This window comes from Callorhinus ursinus, unplaced genomic scaffold (genome assembly GCF_003265705.2).
Source record: "Callorhinus ursinus isolate GAN/ISIS: 27379988/994484 unplaced genomic scaffold, GSC_fseal_2.0 scaffold25, whole genome shotgun sequence".
NCBI lineage: Eukaryota > Metazoa > Chordata > Mammalia > Carnivora > Otariidae > Callorhinus > Callorhinus ursinus.
The window spans coordinates 15862806-15881133 of NW_027397087.1; the positions used below are offsets into that span (position 1 = coordinate 15862806).

At 33.5% G+C, this 18328-nt stretch overlaps 1 protein-coding gene across 4 annotated transcripts in view; it reads right to left on the reverse strand.

Moving 5' to 3' along the window:
• FAM227B (family with sequence similarity 227 member B) overlaps positions 1 to 18328 on the reverse strand; it is a 206131-nt gene that overhangs the window by 132202 nt on the left and 55601 nt on the right. For all 4 annotated transcript variants that reach the window (XM_073876977.1, XM_073876976.1, XM_073876975.1 and 1 more), the window contains exons 10-11: positions 17555 to 17681; positions 4176 to 4313 (exon numbers count right to left, since the gene is read on the reverse strand). In XM_073876977.1, the coding sequence (XP_073733078.1) occupies positions 4176 to 4313; positions 17555 to 17681 (265 nt within the window). The remainder of the gene's footprint in view (positions 1 to 4175; positions 4314 to 17554; positions 17682 to 18328) is intronic.

Sequence of the window (18328 nt, forward strand, 5' to 3'; positions counted from 1 at the left end):
CCCTGGGTATTTACCCCAAAGACACAGATGTAGTGAAAAGAAAGGGCCATATGCTCCCCAATGTTCATAGCAGCAATGTCCACAATAGCCAAACTGTGGAAAGAGTCGAGATGCCCTTCAACAGATGAATGGATAAAGAAGATGTGGTCCATGTATACAATGGAATATTACTCAGCCAAAGGATGAATATCCAACTTTTACATCAACATGGATGGGACTGGAGGAAATTATGCTAAGTGAAATAAGTCAAGCAGAGAAAGTCAATTATATGGTTTCACTTATTTGTGGAACATAAAGAATAGCATGGAGGACATTAGGAGAAGGAAGGGAAAAATGAAGGGGGGGAAATCAGAGGGGGAGACAAACCATGAGAGATTATGGACTCTGAGAAACAAACTGAGGGTTTTAGAGGGGAGGGGGTGGGGGGATAGGTTAACCTGGTGATGGGTATTAAGGAGAGCACGTACTGCATGGAGCACTGGGTGTTATACGAAAACAATGAATCATGGATCAGTACATCAAAAACTAATGACTGTTGAATCACAGACCTGTACCTCTGAAACAAATAATACATTATATGTTAAAAAAAAAAAAGAGGATAGTAGGAATGGAAAAATGAAGGGGGGGGGAAATTGGAGGGGGAGATGAACCATGAGAGACTATGGACTCTGAGAAACAAACTGAGGGTTCTGGGGGGGGGATGGGTTAGCCTGGTGATGGGTATTAAAGAGGGCACGTATTGAATGGAGCACTGGGTGTTATGCACAAACAGTGAATCATGGAACACTACATCCAAAACTAATGATGTAATGTATGGTGATTAACATAATAAAAAAATTTGGAGAACATGAGAAAAAAAAAAGGGGCTGCAGAGGGGGAACCCCAGAATCTGAATATTATAAGCTCTCTCCAAACCCTTAGCTGGTGTCTGAATTACTCATGCATAGGGTGGGAAGAGGGAGCTCTAGAGGGATGGGTGGAAAGGAATAGATGGATGGCTAAAAGTTCTAAGTGGAGATTTTAGTGGTTGACCATCACAGAACACATAACATTTGGACTTTGAAACAGCCAAAGTAACTTACTTGAACAAAAATTAACATCCTTTAGTGGAAGTTAACAGAATTCAGAATAACCTCAAAAGTTTCATTCAAAATCCCAAGATTACATAAAAACTTACTAGACATGAAAAGAGACAAGAAATTGTGATTCAGTCAAGAAAAAGATAGTCATAGAAATCAATCTCATAGTTATCCAAATGTTGGTATTACCAGACAAGAGCTTAAAAGCAACTATTTTAAATATGTTTAAGGACTTAAAAGATAATACAGCCATAATGAAGGAAGAGAATCTCAGAATAGAAATAGAAACTACTAAAAAACACTGAGTAATGTACAACATTGTTGAATCACAACATTGTATGCCAACACTAATAGAACACTGTATATTAACTATACTGAAATTTAAAAAAAAAATAAAATGAAATAAAGGAGTACGAATTGAAAGAGAGGAAAAAAAGGACCAAAAGGGAATTCTTAACTGAAAGGTACAATATATGAAATGAAATATTCATTTATTGAGATTAAGAGTAGATCATAGACCATAGAAGAGTCAGTGAACTTAAAATGAAATAAATGGAAACATGAAATCTATAAAACTTAGAGACAAAAAAAATTGAAAAAAAACTGACAAAGTTCCAGTGAACTGTGGGCAACAAGTAATATAATACATGCTAAGTTGGAGTCCCAGAGAAGAGAAATAGAACAGAATTTATTTGAAATATAATGGCAAAAAATGGTGAAAAACATCAAATCAGAGGTTTAACAAAATTAATGAGGCCAAGTAGAATGAAGACAAAGAAAAGTATGTCAGCACATCATGGACAAATTTCTGAACACCAAGAACAAAGAGAAAAATCTTAACAGTAGCTAGAAGAAAAAAGGCACATTGAATAGAAGTAGGAATCAACAAACTACAGCCTGCAGGTCCAATCCAGTCCATGGCCTATTTTTCATATCACTTGGAACCTAAGAAGGATTTTATATTTTTAAAGAGTTGTAAAGAATAATAGATGATATGTATCTAACAAAACCTAAAATATTGACTCTTTGGCCCTTCACAGGAGAAGTTTCTGACCCTAGACATGGTGAAATAATAATAATGTCTGACTTTTCATTGTAAATAAGAGAAACCAGAACACAATGGACCAATATCTTGCTAAAAGGCAAAAGAAAAATGAACCCAGAATTCTATACCCAGGAAAAATATCCTTCAAAAATAGAGGCAAAATGAACACTATTTTAGATAAGTAAACAAGGAAATTCATTGCTAGAAAAACTGAACTATGAGAACTGCCAAAAGGCAGTTTCTCAGGCTGAAGGGAAATAACACCACAAGGAACTCAAATTTATAGTACGGAAAGAAGTGCTAGGAAGGATAAATATAGGAGAATATTTTAAGTCTTCTCTTAATCTTTTAAAAATATATATAATTGCTTCCACTTCTAGCTATTACGGAGTGACAAGGACTGGATTTACTCTTATTTCTTGAACAACTAAAAATTTGGACAAAATATATGAAAAAATAGTTTTTATGTGTTAGACAATAGACAGCACAGGTCAGTAATCCCTAAGAAAAGAGAAACAAATGTAGGAGCCCTTCAATTGTCTCCTCCCCGCAGTGCAAGGAATGGGAATCCAAACAGAATCCACTAGTCTCACTGAGTTGAGAAAGTAAAATTTAGCATTCAGGAAGGTGATGGCAAGCCACAGTTCATAGGTCAGCATAATGAGGAGACAGATGGACACAGAGAGCATTCTAAAGATCCTCAGAGCGTTATCCTTGACCCTATGCCTGAAGTTGGTAAAGAGCCACCCACAGCAAGGAGCAGGGAGAACACTGCTTGGGGCTCACACAAAGCTTATGTTCTAGACAGTCAGATGGGAAACCTTCGATACAGAGCAAGGGGTAGAATACTGAGAAGGATATTGCCTTATCAGGGGAAGCAAGTTAGACCTAGACAAAAGACTGCTGGTTCTACCTGATGAAGCTTGAAAGCAAGGCTCAAATGGGTCAAAATATTTCTAAGTAAGGGATTGTATCCCAGAAAAAAAAAAAACTCAAAAATATTTAAAGGAATAAAATAAAAACTCACAGAAAAGAACTAAGTTCATTTAAGAAGGAAGTGATAACTGAATAGCCCTACATCTATTAGAGAAACTGAATTTGTTAAGAACTTTCCCACAGAAAAAATTATAGGCCTTGATGGCTTCATTAATGAATTCTCCCATATATGGGAAGAAGAATAAATACCAATTTTATACTAACTCTTTTTAAAAAGAGAAGAGGAGGGAACATAATGCTTATTACTAAAATGAGACAGGATAGTACAGGAAAATAAAACAAAATTTTATCAAATTAAATCCAGTAGTACATGAATAAGTTAATACACAATGGCCAAATGGTATTTATCCCAGAGATGCAGGGTTGGGTTAACATTTGAATATCGATCCCTGTAATTCACTGTATTAAAAGACTAAAACAGTAAAAAAAAAAATAGGTTCATCTCAATAGATGCTAAAAAGCATTTGTTAAGATTCTACATCTATCCATGCATTAAAAAAAAAAAAATTCTCAGCAAGCCAAGAAGAGAATGAAACTACCTCAACCTGACAAAAGGCGTCTATAAAAACTGGCAGTCCAAATCTATTTAAAGGCAAATAACGTAACATTTCCCCTCTAAGGTCAGGAATGAGGCAAGGATGTCCACTCTCACTGCTTTTAGTTAACATTTTCTTAGAGGTCCTAGTCATAAGCATGTAAAAGAAACAAAAGTCATGTAGATTGGAAATGAAGAAGTAAAATGCTCTTTATTCTCATATGACATGATTTTCCATGCAGAAAATCCTAAGAAATCTATAAAAAGGCTACTAGAACTAATGAGATTGTAGGATAGAAGGCAAATATAAAAATACAACAGGCAAATGGGAGGACATAATTAAGCACATAACATTTCATAATGAAAAACTAAAATGTGAAGCAATATTCAAACTACTATAACACCAATCTCATTTTAAGACCCTCCAAAGAATTAATTATTAGAAAATTATGATAAATCCATAACTTAATATACTTGATTTTGGCTATTTCATCCTGCAGTTGACAATAAACTTACTTACCAGCTGTTATACGTGTCTGACTCCTTTCAATCCTATCCTTTATAGATATTGAAGGTGCTTTTTTAGTACCATGTATGGTTGTTGTGGTGAGCTCTTTTAGTTTCCAGTGAGTCCAAAAGCCTTTTTGAGGTTTTAAACCTGTTGATATAAAATGTACATTTAGTCAAGGAAATTAGCACATTTTTATGAGTATTACATGTGTTCAGCCTCACAACAATCCTGTGGAAATTGTCAGTCTCAAGTTTTATATGAGGGAAATTCTACAAGAAATATTAATGTCCTATTACATAAAAGAGTGAATTAGAAAAGAGGTCAAACTTGATAGCATCTTCTGACTCATAGACATAAGCTAAGTTCATAGATGGACATAAGAGGAAGTTAATTATTGCAAAAACTTGGAAAGGACCTAATCCATCAAGAGTATATCCATACAATGGATTATGAAGTATCCACTAAGAGTTATCTTGTAAATATTTGTTAACATAGAAAGACATTCAGAATGTTTTTTTGTGAAGAACAATTTTTACTTCTTGTATATGTGTGGCTGTAGCTTAAATGTTAACATGATTGCTTCCAAGTATAGGTGACTATCATTATTATTCCTTATCTGTATCCCCTAATATTTTTAAGTAATATTTATGAATCAATTGTAGCAACCAAAAAGTAACAAAAATAAATTAAAAATTTTTTATTTAAGTTCAATTTAGTTAAAAAATACTGTATTATTAATTTCAGGGGTAGAATTTAGTGATTAATCAGTTGCATATAACACCCAGTTCTCATTACATCAAATGCCCTCCTCAATGGTCATCACCCAATTATCCCTTCACCCACCCACCTCCCCTCCAACAACCCCCAGTTTGTTTTCTAGAGTTAAGAGTCTCTTATGGTTTGCCTCCCTCTCTGATTTTATCTTATTTTATTTTTCCTTCCCTTCCCCTATGTTCATCTGTTTTGTTTCTTAAATCCATATATGAGTGAAATAATATGGTATTTGTCTTTCTCTGACATTTCGCTGAGCATAATACCCTTTAGTTCCATCCACATTGCTGCAAATGGCAAGATTTCATTCTTTTTGATGGCTGAGTAATATTCCACTATATATACCACATCTTTATCCATTCATCTATTGATGGACATCTGGGTTCTTTCCATATTTTGGCTATTGTGGACATTGCTGCTATAAGCTTTGGGGTGCGTGTGCCCCTTCAAATCACTTTGTATCCTTTGGATAAATACCTAATAGTACACTTGATGGGTCGTAGGGTAGCTCTATTTTTAACTTTTTGAGGAACCTCCCTACTGTTTTCCAGAGTGGCTATACCAGTTTACATTCCCACCAGTAGTGTAAGAGGGTTCCCCTTTCTCTGCATCCTCACCAACATCTGTTGTTACCTGAGTTATTAATTTTAGCCATTCTGACCGGTATGAGGTGGTAGCTCATTGTGGTTTTGATTTGTATTTCCCTGATGATGAGTGGTAGTGAGCATTTTTTCATGTGTCTGTTGGACATTTGTATGTTTTCTTTGGAGAAATGTCTGTGCTTGTCTTCTGCCCATTCTTTAACTGGATTTCTTGTTTTTTGGGTGTTGAGTTTAATAAGCTCTTTATAGATTTTGGATACTAGCCCTTAATCTGATAAGACATTTGCAAATATCTTCTCCCATTCCATAGGTTGCCTTTTAGTATTTTTGGCTATTTTACAAAAATAAATTTTAAAAGTTCTATTTTTGTTCCAAAAGCTGTATATGGTTGAATAATTTAATTGCACTGAAAATGTATAGCTCCAGCAATAAAAATGAGAATAATATAAATTCCTTTGTGTACTTTATATGGTTGTTCTGAGAGTTAATATGTTAAAGTGTTCAGTAAATGAAAACTATGAGCTAATATTGTTATCAATATTACTATACATTGATATACTCCTAAATATAGCCAATATTTTATCAGAAATGAATGTTCAATGAGGATTACTTGCTGTATATATTTGACTGTCAATTAGAATTTTCTAAGTGTTTTTAGATTAGGCTATCACTTATTTCACATTAGTTGCCACTAGATAAACTGTGCGGAAAACTTCAGTTTAATTCACTTGAATGCTTTTTGATTGTCTGTGTTTTAAAATATAGTGTATTAACAGAAAATTTGAGATATAGTAAGGTTAACAGATCTGGAAATGATTGGCATTGAAAAGACAGCTTATTACTCACTGTTCCCGAGAGGAGGGGACACACCATGCCATGGTGGGCCACACATGGAAACACTGGGGCTGGTCAGAGGGGAAGAAGGGGAAACTGAGCAAGAGGCTTTATTGTGGCTTCTGAGGAAGGAAGAGGTGAGGCAGGGTAAACTGGCTCAGAATTGATTAATCTGAATAATTTCAGCAGGCTCTGGGGCACAGGTACTGTCCATAGTGGTTTGGTACCTGGTCCTGAAATTATTAGGATAAGGGGATAGAGGTCTACAGTGTGAGAACCCAATAAATGAGGTGTTGTCCTGTGGGCTCTGTATTGGTTGGTTCTTTTGAAAATCATGTTTTGAAAAGCACGTTTATGGGTGAGTTGTTTAATATCTCTAGCAATTGGCTAACTACAGCAGTTTAGTCCTTCCAGGGAAAGAAAGGCCCCAGATGTCAGGGTATCAGAACACAAAATAAAAGACATGGTTAATACAGTCTAATGTTGAATAATCATTCCATTTCTGGAATAAAACTTACTTGTTCCTGGTACATAAGGAGAAGTAACATTCAATAAACACTTTTGAAGGCTAACATCTACTAAACTATGTGTTGGACCCAAGAGACTCAAAATTCAATTCAACTTAATCATTACCTACCATCAAGGCAGATGTGAAATAAACACAGTACCTGGTCCATAGTAAGCATGTAATACAAGTTAGTTTCTCTGTTTTTTTTTTTTTTCTTCAAATTAACCACTAGTTGAGCTGACTACCTCCCATCATTATTTACAAGTAAGAATTTCAAATCAGTCAGTAAACATTGACTGTTCCAAAAACTGGCATTAATATAGGACCATAACATCCAAGTGAAGGCGTTCTTTATCTTTAGCCTTGATGATTTTTTTACTTTCTTATTTTAATGTCAATTTTTACAGTTTTACTGAAACATAATTAACATACAATATTGTGTAAGTTTAAGGTATACAACTGTATTGATTTGATACACTTACATATATTGGAATGATCACTCCATAGAATTAGCTAACGGCTCCATCATGTCACATAATTGCCACTTCTTTGTTATGGTGGGAACATTCAAAATCTACTCTTAGTAACTTTCAAGTATACGATACAGTTTATCAACTATATTCAACATCCTATATATTAATTTTCCACAACTTATTCATCTTATAACCAGAAGTTTGTACACTTTGACCAATATCTACCCATTTCTCCCATACCCTTGTAACCACCACACTATTCTGTTTCTATGAGTTTGGCTTTTTTTAGATGCAATATGTAAGCAATATCATACAGTATTTGTCTTTTTCTGTCTGATTTATTTCACTTAGCATATTGCGTTCAAGGTCCATCCGTATGGTTGCAAATGGCAAAATTTCCTTCTTTCTTATGGCTAAACAATATTCCATTGTCTGTATATACCCATCTTCTCTATTCATTCATCCATTGACAGACACCTAGATTGTTTCCATATCCTGGCTGTTGTGAATAAGGCTGCAATGAACATGGGAGTACAGATATCTCTTTGATATGTTTTTCTTTCTTTTGGATATATACCCAGAAGTGGGATTGCTCGGTTACATGGTAGCTCTATTTAAATTTTTTAGGAACCTCCATATTGTTTTCCAAGTAACAGCACCAATTTACTTTCTCGCCAACAGTGCACAGGGTTCCCTATTCTTTACATCCTTGCCAAGACTTATTTCTTGTCTTTTTGGCACTAGCCATCCTGATTCGTGTGAGATGAGGTCTCATTGTGGTTTTGATTTGCATTTCCCTGATGATTAGTGATGTTGAACATCTTTTCATGTGTCTGTTGGCCATCTGTATGTCTTCTTTGGAAAAGTGTCTGTTCAGTTCCTCTATCCATTTTTAAATTAGATTTTTGTTTGTTTTTGTTTTTGTTTGTTTTTTGCTAGTGAGTTGTATGAGTTCTTTATATATTTTGGATATCAACCCTTTATCAGAATATGATTTGAGAATATATTCCATGAGTTGCCTTTTAATTTTGTTGATGGTTTCCTTAACTATGCATAAGATTTTTAGTTTGATGCAATCCCACTAACTAATTTTTGCTTTTGTTGCTTGTGTTTTTGGTGTCATATCCAAAAAAATTGTTTCCAAGATCAATGTCAAGGATTTTCTCCCTATATTTTCTTATAGTTTTACCATTAAGTTCTTATTTTTACGTCTTTAATCCTCTTCGAGTTAATTTTTTGTGGAGTGATCTTAAGAAGTCCAATTTCATTCTTCTACATGTGGTTATCCAGTTTAACCATCACCATTTATGGAAGAGAGTATTGAGTATTAGTTGATTGTATTTGTGAGGGTTTATTTTTGGGCTCTGGATTCTATTCCATGGGTCTATCTCTATTTTTATGGCAGTACCACATCATTTTGATTACTGGAGCTTTGTAGTGTAATTTGAAATCAGGAAGTGTGATGCTTCCAGCTTTGATATTTCTCTGAATTTCTTTGGGTATCCAGGTTCTTTTGTGATTCCATACAAACTTTAAGGTTTTTTTTTCTATTTCTGTGAAAAATGCCATTGGAATTTTATAGGAACTATATTGAATATATAGATGGCTTTGCATAGTATGGACATTTTAACAAAATTAATTCTTTCAATCCATAAACACAGGATACCTTTCCATTTGTTTGTGTCTTCTTCAATTTCTTTCATCAAAATCTTGTAGTCTTCAGTATACAGATCTTTCATCTCCTTGACTGAATTTATTCCTAAGTACTTTGTTGTTATTAATGCTATTGTGAATGGGATTTTATTACTTTTTCAGGTATTTTGTCGTTAGTACAGAGAAATGCAACTGATTTTGTATAATGATTTTGTACCCTGCAACACTGCTGAATTCACTGATTAGTTCTAACAGTTTTTTGGTTGAGTCTTGAGGGTTTTCTATACCCAGGCATAACTCAGAGATATTGAGTGTTCAGTTCCAGACCACTGCAATAAAGTGAATTTCACAATAAAGCAAGTTGAATAAATTTTTTGGTTTCCCAATGCCTATTAAAAGTTATGTTCACACTATGCTATAGTCTATTAAGTGTGTTTTACAGCATTATGTCTAATTTAATATATATACTTTAATTTAAAAACTTTATTGCTAAAAAATGCTATTACCTGAGCTTTCAGTGACTTGTAATCACTAATCACAGATCACCATGCCAAATATAATATGAGAAAGTTTGAAATATTGTGAGAATTACCAAATTCTCATGGAGACACGAGGTAAGCAAATTCTGTTGGGAAAATGGCACTGATAGACTTGCTTGATGCAGGGTTACCACAAACCTTCAATTTGTAAAAAATGCCATATCTGTGAAGCACAATAAAATGATGTATGCCTGTAGAAGGTATCTACAAAAAAGGGCTATTTTACTTCTATCTTTTCCTTTTGGATGCATTTTACTTAGCTTCCCCCCCCTCCCCTTTCCTGATTGCTCTGCCTAGGACTTCCAATACTCTGTTAAGTAGGAATGGTAAGAATGGGTACCTTTGTCTTGTTCCTCATCTTAGAGGAAAAGCTTTTCAGTCTTTCACCACTGAATATGTTAGCTATTGGCTTGTCATAGATAGACTTTATTATGTTGAGTTTCCTTCTATACCCAATGTGTTGAGTGTTTTTGATCAGGAAAGGATGTTGTAATTTCTCAAGTGTTTTTTCTGCATCTATTGAGATGATCATGGGGTTTTTCTCCTTCATGTTATTAATGTGATGTATAACATCTGTTGATGTGCATATGTTGAATCATCCTGCATCCTAGAGATAAATCCTGCTTGATCCTGGTTTATGATCATTTTAATGTGCTGTTGAAAATTTGGTTTCTAATATTTTATTGAGAATGTTTGCATCTATATTCATTAGGGATATTGGTCTGTAGTTTTCTTGTAGTGTCCTTATCTGCCTTTAGTATCAGGATAAATCTGGCCTCATTGAGTTTGGGAGTTGTTTTTTTGGAAGAGTTTGATAAGGATTGACATTAATTCTTATTTACACGTTTGGTAGAATTCACCAATGAGACCATATAGTGCTGGGCTATAATTTCTTGGGTGGTTTTTAAATACTGATTTAGTCCCCTTACTATTATTGGCCTGTTCATATTTTTCTATTTCTTCATGATTAAGTCTTGATAAATTTTATGTTTCCAGGAATTTATCCATTTCTTCTAGGTTGTCCAATTTTTTGGTATATAATTGTTCATAGTGGTCTCTTTTGATCCTTTGTATTTGTGTTATCAGTTGTAATGTCTCCTCTTTCATTGTTATTTATTTGAATCCTTTTTTTCTTCATCTAGCTAAAGATTTGTCAATTTTATATTAAAAAAACACCTTTTAGTTTCATTGACTTTTTTCTATTGTCTTTCTTACTTATGCTCTGATCTTTGTTATTTCTTTCCTTCTGCTAACTTTGGGTGTAGTTTGTCCTTCTTTTTCTAGTTCCTTGAGGTGTAAAGTTAGGTTGTATGTTTGATATCTTTCTTTTTTCTTGATACAGGTAGTTATTACTATAAATTTCCTCCTTAAGATGGCTTTGACAGCATTCCATAGTTTTGGATATGTTTTATTTCCATTTTCATTTATTTCAAGACTTTTTAAAAATTTTTCTTTTGATTGATTCTTTGACCAACTGGTTATTCAGGAGTGTGTTAATTTGTGCATATTTGTGATTTTCTAACTTTCCTCCTTTTATTGATTTCTAGTTTTATAAAATTTGTGGTTCAAAAAGATATTTGGTATGATTTCAGTCTTCTTAAATTTATTAATACTTGCTTTGAGCTCAAACATATGATCTATCCTGGAAAATGTTCCATGTGTGCTTGAGAAGAATGTATATTCTGCTGGTGATGGATGGTAGGTTCTATAAATGTCTGTTAGGTCCATTTGGTCTAACATATGGTTCAATTCCAATGTGTCCTTGTTCATTTTCTGCCTGAATGATTTATCCATTGCTGAAAGTGGAGTATTGAAGTCTCCTACTATTTTAAATTGTTGTCTCCTTCTCACTTCAGATATATTAATATTTGCTTAATATATTTAGGTGTTCTGAAGTCATTCTATTTACAATTGTTATATCTTCTTGATGAATTGCCTTAATTATATAATGATCTTCTTTGTCTCTTGTTACCATTTTTGGCTTACAGTATATTTTCTGTAATATAATTATAGCTATCCCTGCTCTCTTTTGGTTTCCACTTGCATGAAATATCTTTTCCATCGCTTCACTTGAAGTGTGTCCTTAAAGCTGAAGTGAGCTCTTGTAGGCAGCATAATGTTGGCTGTTGCTTTTTTTATCAATCCATCCATCCACTCTATGTATTTTGATTGGATTATATAATTAATTATAGTTAGGTAATGATTTACTGATGTCATCTCATTAATTGTTTTATGGAATCTTTGTGGCTCCTTTGTTCCTTTCTGCCTCTCTTGTTGCCTTCCTTTGTGAATTGATGATTTTCCATAATGGCTTGCTTTGATTCCCTTCTCTTTATCTCTTACGAATTTGCTTAGGTCTTGCTTTGTGTTTACCGTGAGGGTTACATAAAACATTATATAAAGTCTATTTTATGCTGATAATTTAACTTTGCATACCCAAAACTACTCTTTTACTCCCTCCCTCTTTTATGTTTTTGGTGTCACTGTTTACATCCTTTTATATTGCATCTCTATGAAGAAATTATTATAGCCATAACTATTTTTAATATTTTGTCTTTTAACTTTTATACTAGAATTAAGTGGTTAACACACTACCATTCTACAGTATTAGAATATTCTGAATCTAACTATATGCGCACCTTTACCAGTGTGTTGTATATTTTTATATAATTTTTTGTTATTAATTAGTGTCCTTTCATTTCAGCTTGAAGAACTCCTTTCAGTATTTCTTGTAAGGCAGTTCTGGTGAACTTCCTTAGGTTTTGTTTGTTAGAGAAAATATCTCACCTTCACCTTTGATGGACACCTTTGTTTGTTAAAGTATTCTTGGTTGGCCTTTTTTTTTTTTTTCCTTTTAGCTCTTATCTGGAACTGATGAGCCATTGCTAGCTTTGAAGATGGAAGAAGGCCACGAGGCAAAGAATGTACACAGTTTCTAAATGCTTAAAAAAAATTCTACCACAAAACCTGTAGAAGAAACACAGCTCTGCTAACATCTTGATTTTAGCCTGGTGAGACTCATTTTGGATTTCTGACTTGCAGGAGTGTAAGATAATACGTTGTGTTGTTTTAAATTGCTAACTGGTAATTTTGTTACAGTAGTAAGAGGAAAATAACAGAGTCTCTGGCACTCTGTTTTCTTACTGTGTGTAAGGAATTCTGGTAATAAAAATTTTGTTTGTAAAAAAATGAAAAAAAATGAAAGCCAACTGATAGTGTAAGCAATGGAATTGAATATATAATGTAAAGACAGAAAAATCAAGTGATTAATTACCTAAGAGATAATTACTTTATCATCTAATAGTGATTACTTCATCCTGAAAAAGAAATTTTTGATACATTAAGGAAGAGAATGCTGAATTTGGTATTTTAGATCTATGATATAAACCTTTCCTCAATAAAGAAATTAGAAAAACATGTCTTATAAAATTCTTTCTACAAGTGCTCTAGCCAAAGCAAAATAGTCACAAGTGAAAGATAAATTGTAGTAAAAGTTGAAAAGGTCATTTATGAGGATAGACTCAGGAAGCATGTGACTCTTGATGGATAGGCACTATGAGAAAAGCAATGGGATAGAAATATATAAAAACATATTCACGATTTAAAAAAAACCACAGAGACTCTCGTGCAGGCTTTGTTTTCAACTTAACTTTCTATCAATGCATATAAACATCTTAAAAAATGTACAGATCAGCTCAATGAATTTTGAATTTAATACATGGTGTCCATGTTGCCAGCACCCAGAAACAATATTCAGCACTCTAGGAGCTCTCTTTTCTAGTCACCCATTTCCGAGGACAATTATTATCTTCACTCCTAACACTACAGATTAGTTTTGCCAAATGCTGATTTTTTTTTATCAGTGTATTCATACAGGATCTACTCTTCTGTGTCTGGCTTTTTTCCCCCCTCAACTATGTTTGTATGATTTGATCATGCTGTTGAATATAATTGTAATTTGCTCATTCTCATTGCTGGCAGTATTTCATGATATGAATATTCCATAATTTATTTAAACTTCATATTATTGATGGGCATTGGGACAATTTGTTTTGATTATCAAATAAATAGTGCTGTTATAAACATTTTGTACCTTTGGTGTACAGAAACATGTACATTTCTGTAAGGGATGTACCTGGGAATCGTAGACATGCCAGGTTAAAAGTCTGTATATGTTCAGTTTTAGTAGATATTGGCAGCTATCCAAAAGGGTTGTACTAATTTAAACTCCCACCAGCATGTCAGCCTTTTATTCTAAGAAAATGTAGGTTTCAATTTTTTTTAAGTTTTTTGTTGTCTGTTTCAAGTTTTTATTTGGATTTCAGTTAGTTAACATACAGTGTAATATTAGCTTCAGGTGTACAATATAGTGATTCAACAATTCCATATATTACCCAGTGCTCATCACAAGTGCATTCCTTAATCCCCATCACCTATTTCACCCATCCCCCCACCCACCTCCCTTCTGGTAACTATCAGTTTGTTCTTTATAGTTGAGTCTGTTTCTTGGTTTGCCTCGTTCTTTTTTTCCCCTTTGCTCATTTGTTTTGTTTCTTAAATTCCACATATGAATGGTATCATATGGTATTTGTCTTTCTCTGACTGAACTTACTTCACTTAGCATAAAACTCTAGCTCCATCCATATTGTTGCAAATGGCAGGATTTCATTCTTTTTTATGGCTAAGTAATATTCCTCTGTGTGTGTGTGTGTGTGTGTATGTGTGTGTACACCACTTCTTTCTTATCCATTCATCAGTCAATGGACACTTGGGCTGTTTTCATAATTTGTCTATTGTAGATGCACATATCCCTTTGAATTAGTATTTCTGCATTCTTTGGGTAAATAACTAGTAGTGCAATTGCTAGATCATTGGGTAATTTTATGTTTAACTTTTTGAGGCACCTCCATGCTATTTTCCACGGTGGCTGCACCAGTTTGCATTCCCACCAACAGTACAAGAGGGTTCCATTTTCTCCACATCCTTGCCAACACCTGTTGTTTCTTGTGTTGTTGATTTTAGTCATTTTGATAGGTGTGAGGTACCTTTGGAATTGTCAATATTAATTACAGTATATGTGCTGCTGAAGTGAGCACTGTCAATATTAATTATGAAGTTGTATTCAGTATAATGCAAAAAAATGAAGTGAAATAACTGGAAACTGAAGAAATAGAAATTTTTTTTGCAGAGGATAAGATTTTATATGCAGAAAACCCAAAAGTATGTACAGATAAACTACGGATCGAATTTTATCAATCACTGGATACAAATTAAAAGGTAAATTATAATTCATTAGCAATAGTTTGAAATTGAAATTTTAAGTATTTCTAATAACACTCTGAAAATGCCAAATGTCTAGGAAAAATAAAATATGTACAAGATTTATATGCTGAAATATAAAATATACTGAGATAAGTTACCAAAATCCTAAATAAGTAGGGAGATATGCTTTCTTCATGAGTTGGATGACTCAATAAAGTTAAGATGACAATGACCCTAAAACTTACCTATTGATCCTTGCCTGGTCATGGCAAGAGTAAAGGAATTCTTCCTATAATATTAAATTTTGTTAGATAACATTGAATAGAAGTCAAATCAATATATTTGCCTCTATAATAACATATAACTATAATAACATAATAACTATAATTAAAGACTAGAAAAAAATCTAATTTTATGTCTCTATAAAATTGATTCAGTATTAGATTACTGGTAGCTATAATCCCTAAAAATTATTCATTGTAAATTTAAGAGTAAAAGATATATCTAAACTGTATCAGGTGAAGATTTGTTAGAGAAAAAGAATATTTCTCTTTTTTGTGAACTCATATATTTTTATAAGAGAAAGGGGATTTTTAATTGATTAAAGACACAGCACATATTAAAACCATTGGAAATACAAATAAAATCCTATGGAAACACACGTCTACTAGTCTATGCAACCACACAGAGAATATATAGAATCCTATTTCTGACAAACAGGAATATATCTTTGCTTTCAAGTCACTAGGTACCATTTATAATATTTTGCTGTGTATGATAGAAATAACTCAATAACTTCCAAACTCCAAATATGATCCAAGCCACAGTCTTTAACATAAAGCAAAAAAGTAGACATTAATAACTAAAATATAAACACAAAAGTCTTTGCCATTAAAAGGCACTACCTCAGAAGACTTTTGGGTAAAACAGAAACCAAAATTGGAACTACATTCTGGATATGTTCTATCTCTTGGTTAACATGGTGATTTCATGTATATGTGTATGTGTGTATAGCTGGGTTCTTCCCATAGGAAGTTCCATGGACTTCCTATGTTTCCAATTTGTATTCTCCCCTTACAACTATGATTGTTTCATTATTTCTTAGAAGTTTTTGTTAAAACGTTTGATTACAACATATCTGCTGTGTTCCATTTTTTAATTGCTGGGTTAAAAATTTCATGTTTTTGTTCACTTTTTTCTATTGAGTATTAAAAATCTGTATTAGTTTGCTAGGGCTGCCATAACAAAATGCTATAGACCGTAGGACCTCAAGAACAGAAATTTATTTCATCATAGTTCTGGAGGCTGGAAGTCCAAGATCAAGGTACCATCAGGTTTGACTTCTCGTAAGGCCTCTCTCCTTGGCTTACAGATGGCTAACGTTTTGCTGTGTCCTCACATGGCATTTTCTCTGTGAATATACATCCCTGGTGTCTCCCTAGTTTAAGGACACCAGTCTTATTAGATTAGGGCTCATTCAAATGATCTCATTTAACCTAATTACCTCTTTAAAGTCCTATATTGAAATGTAGTCACATTCTGAGGTGTACTGGGGGTTAGAACATCAAAATATGAATTTTGGGGGACACAATACAGTCTAGAATAGGTCAGTAGGAAAGTTGTCCTGTTCTTCATCACATTTTTTTGTATAGTATCTTGGCATGAATGCTGTGTCCATTCCCTTTTTATTTCTTATATTAGAATTAGTTGGATTTTTCTCTATAATTAGGAGACTCTTGACTGTGTGTGTTGACTGAGTGGGGGTTGGTTTCTCAGGGCTGTTTTCTACTTTTTACCCCTCAAGGGCTCCCTTGTGAAAATATGAAACATGTTCTTTTAGAAATGGTTTGGTTTCTAAGAACTGGTATAAAACAGTTTAAAAAATCAGTCAAAATTTGTATCAAAAGATTTACAAGAACTGTTTGAAAACAGCTTCTGGTAGTCCATAAGAGTAAGGGAGTCTTAAAAAAAAAAAAGTGTTGGGAAGGTCACTCCGGAATATGAAACTATGTTAGTTTTAAACTCAAGTACCTAAATCTCTAGCTAAATGCTCTAGGATAGGACTTTCCTTCCCTTCAGCCTTTCAGTCCTATCACTCCCACCCTACACATATACCATGATTCAAAAAACAACTTTTCCTTGATTAGTGATTGTATTTCTGCGAGGAACTCAGTTAGCTTTAGAATTTAACCAATATTGTTTGCCATAAAAATGTAAGTAGCATTCCAAAGAAACAAATTATTTACTTTCCAAATATAAATATATATAGTATATCTTTATTTTTATGGAAATTCACTTTTCTATAATAATTCCATTGTCTGTAAAATTATTTGGCTTCTAAAGGTTAATTTTGTTATAGCAAAACTTTCAGAAGAAAATAATTATTTTTTAAAAACATAGGCATCAATATGGCATGTTTTTTTTTAAAGATTTTATTTATTTATTTGAGAGAAAGAGAGAATGAGAGAGAGAGAGAGAGAGAGAGCACGAGAGGGAAGAGGGTCAGAGGGAGAAGCCGACTCCCCGCCGAACAGGGAGCCCGATGCGGGACTTGATCCCGGGACTCCAGGATCATGACCTGAGCCAAAGGCAGTCGCTTAACCAACTGAGCCACCCAGGCGCCCAATATGGCATGTTTTGCAAGGCAAAGAATTACCAATTTTTTTAGCTGGAGTAAACAAGATACTGTATACGAATAGTTTTAGGTATCAAAATAATGATCAATATGTAAATGATATACTCATACCTGACAACCAAAGAAAAATATTATTCCCCAGATCCTCTTTAAATTCATCATTAAAAAGATTACTCGATTCTGGAAATGCTTCCTGGAATGTTGCATAGATGGCCTGTGCCAAACAATCAGGATACACCTACCAAAAATAGAGTCATATTAGAATAATTTTATATTTTATATAGTATATGTCCACCACCAAAGAAATTATTATTAAGTCTGTGAAATAATACATGTCCCTTTTTTCTTAGAGCTTGCATTTGGCCACTTATAACTTCTTTGTACCCCTAATTGAGGGACATGAACAAAGAAGAGTTGCAAATAAAGTCAATTTGGCTATTTGTTCACATTTTAGAAAATTTAATTTGGATAAAAAGATGAAGTTAACAATTAAGATAAAGTTTGATGAGTCTATTTTGTTTTGATGATTATTTCATTTAGAAAATTTAATTTGGATAAAGGATGAAGTTAACAAGATTAGGTTTGATGATTATATATATTTTTTTAAATTTTTTATTGTAATGTTAATCACCATATATTACATAATTTGTTTTGGTGTAGTGTTCCATGATTCATTGTTTGTTCATAACACCCAGTGCTCCATGCAGAACGTGCCCTCCACAATACTCATCACCAGGCTAACCCATCCCCCTATCCTCCTCCCCTCTAGAACCCTCAGTTTGTTTATCAGAGTCCATCGTCTCTCATGGTTCGTCTCCCCCTCTGACTTACTCCCCTTCATTCTTCCTCTCCTGCTATCTTCTTCTATTTCTTTTTTCTTAAAAT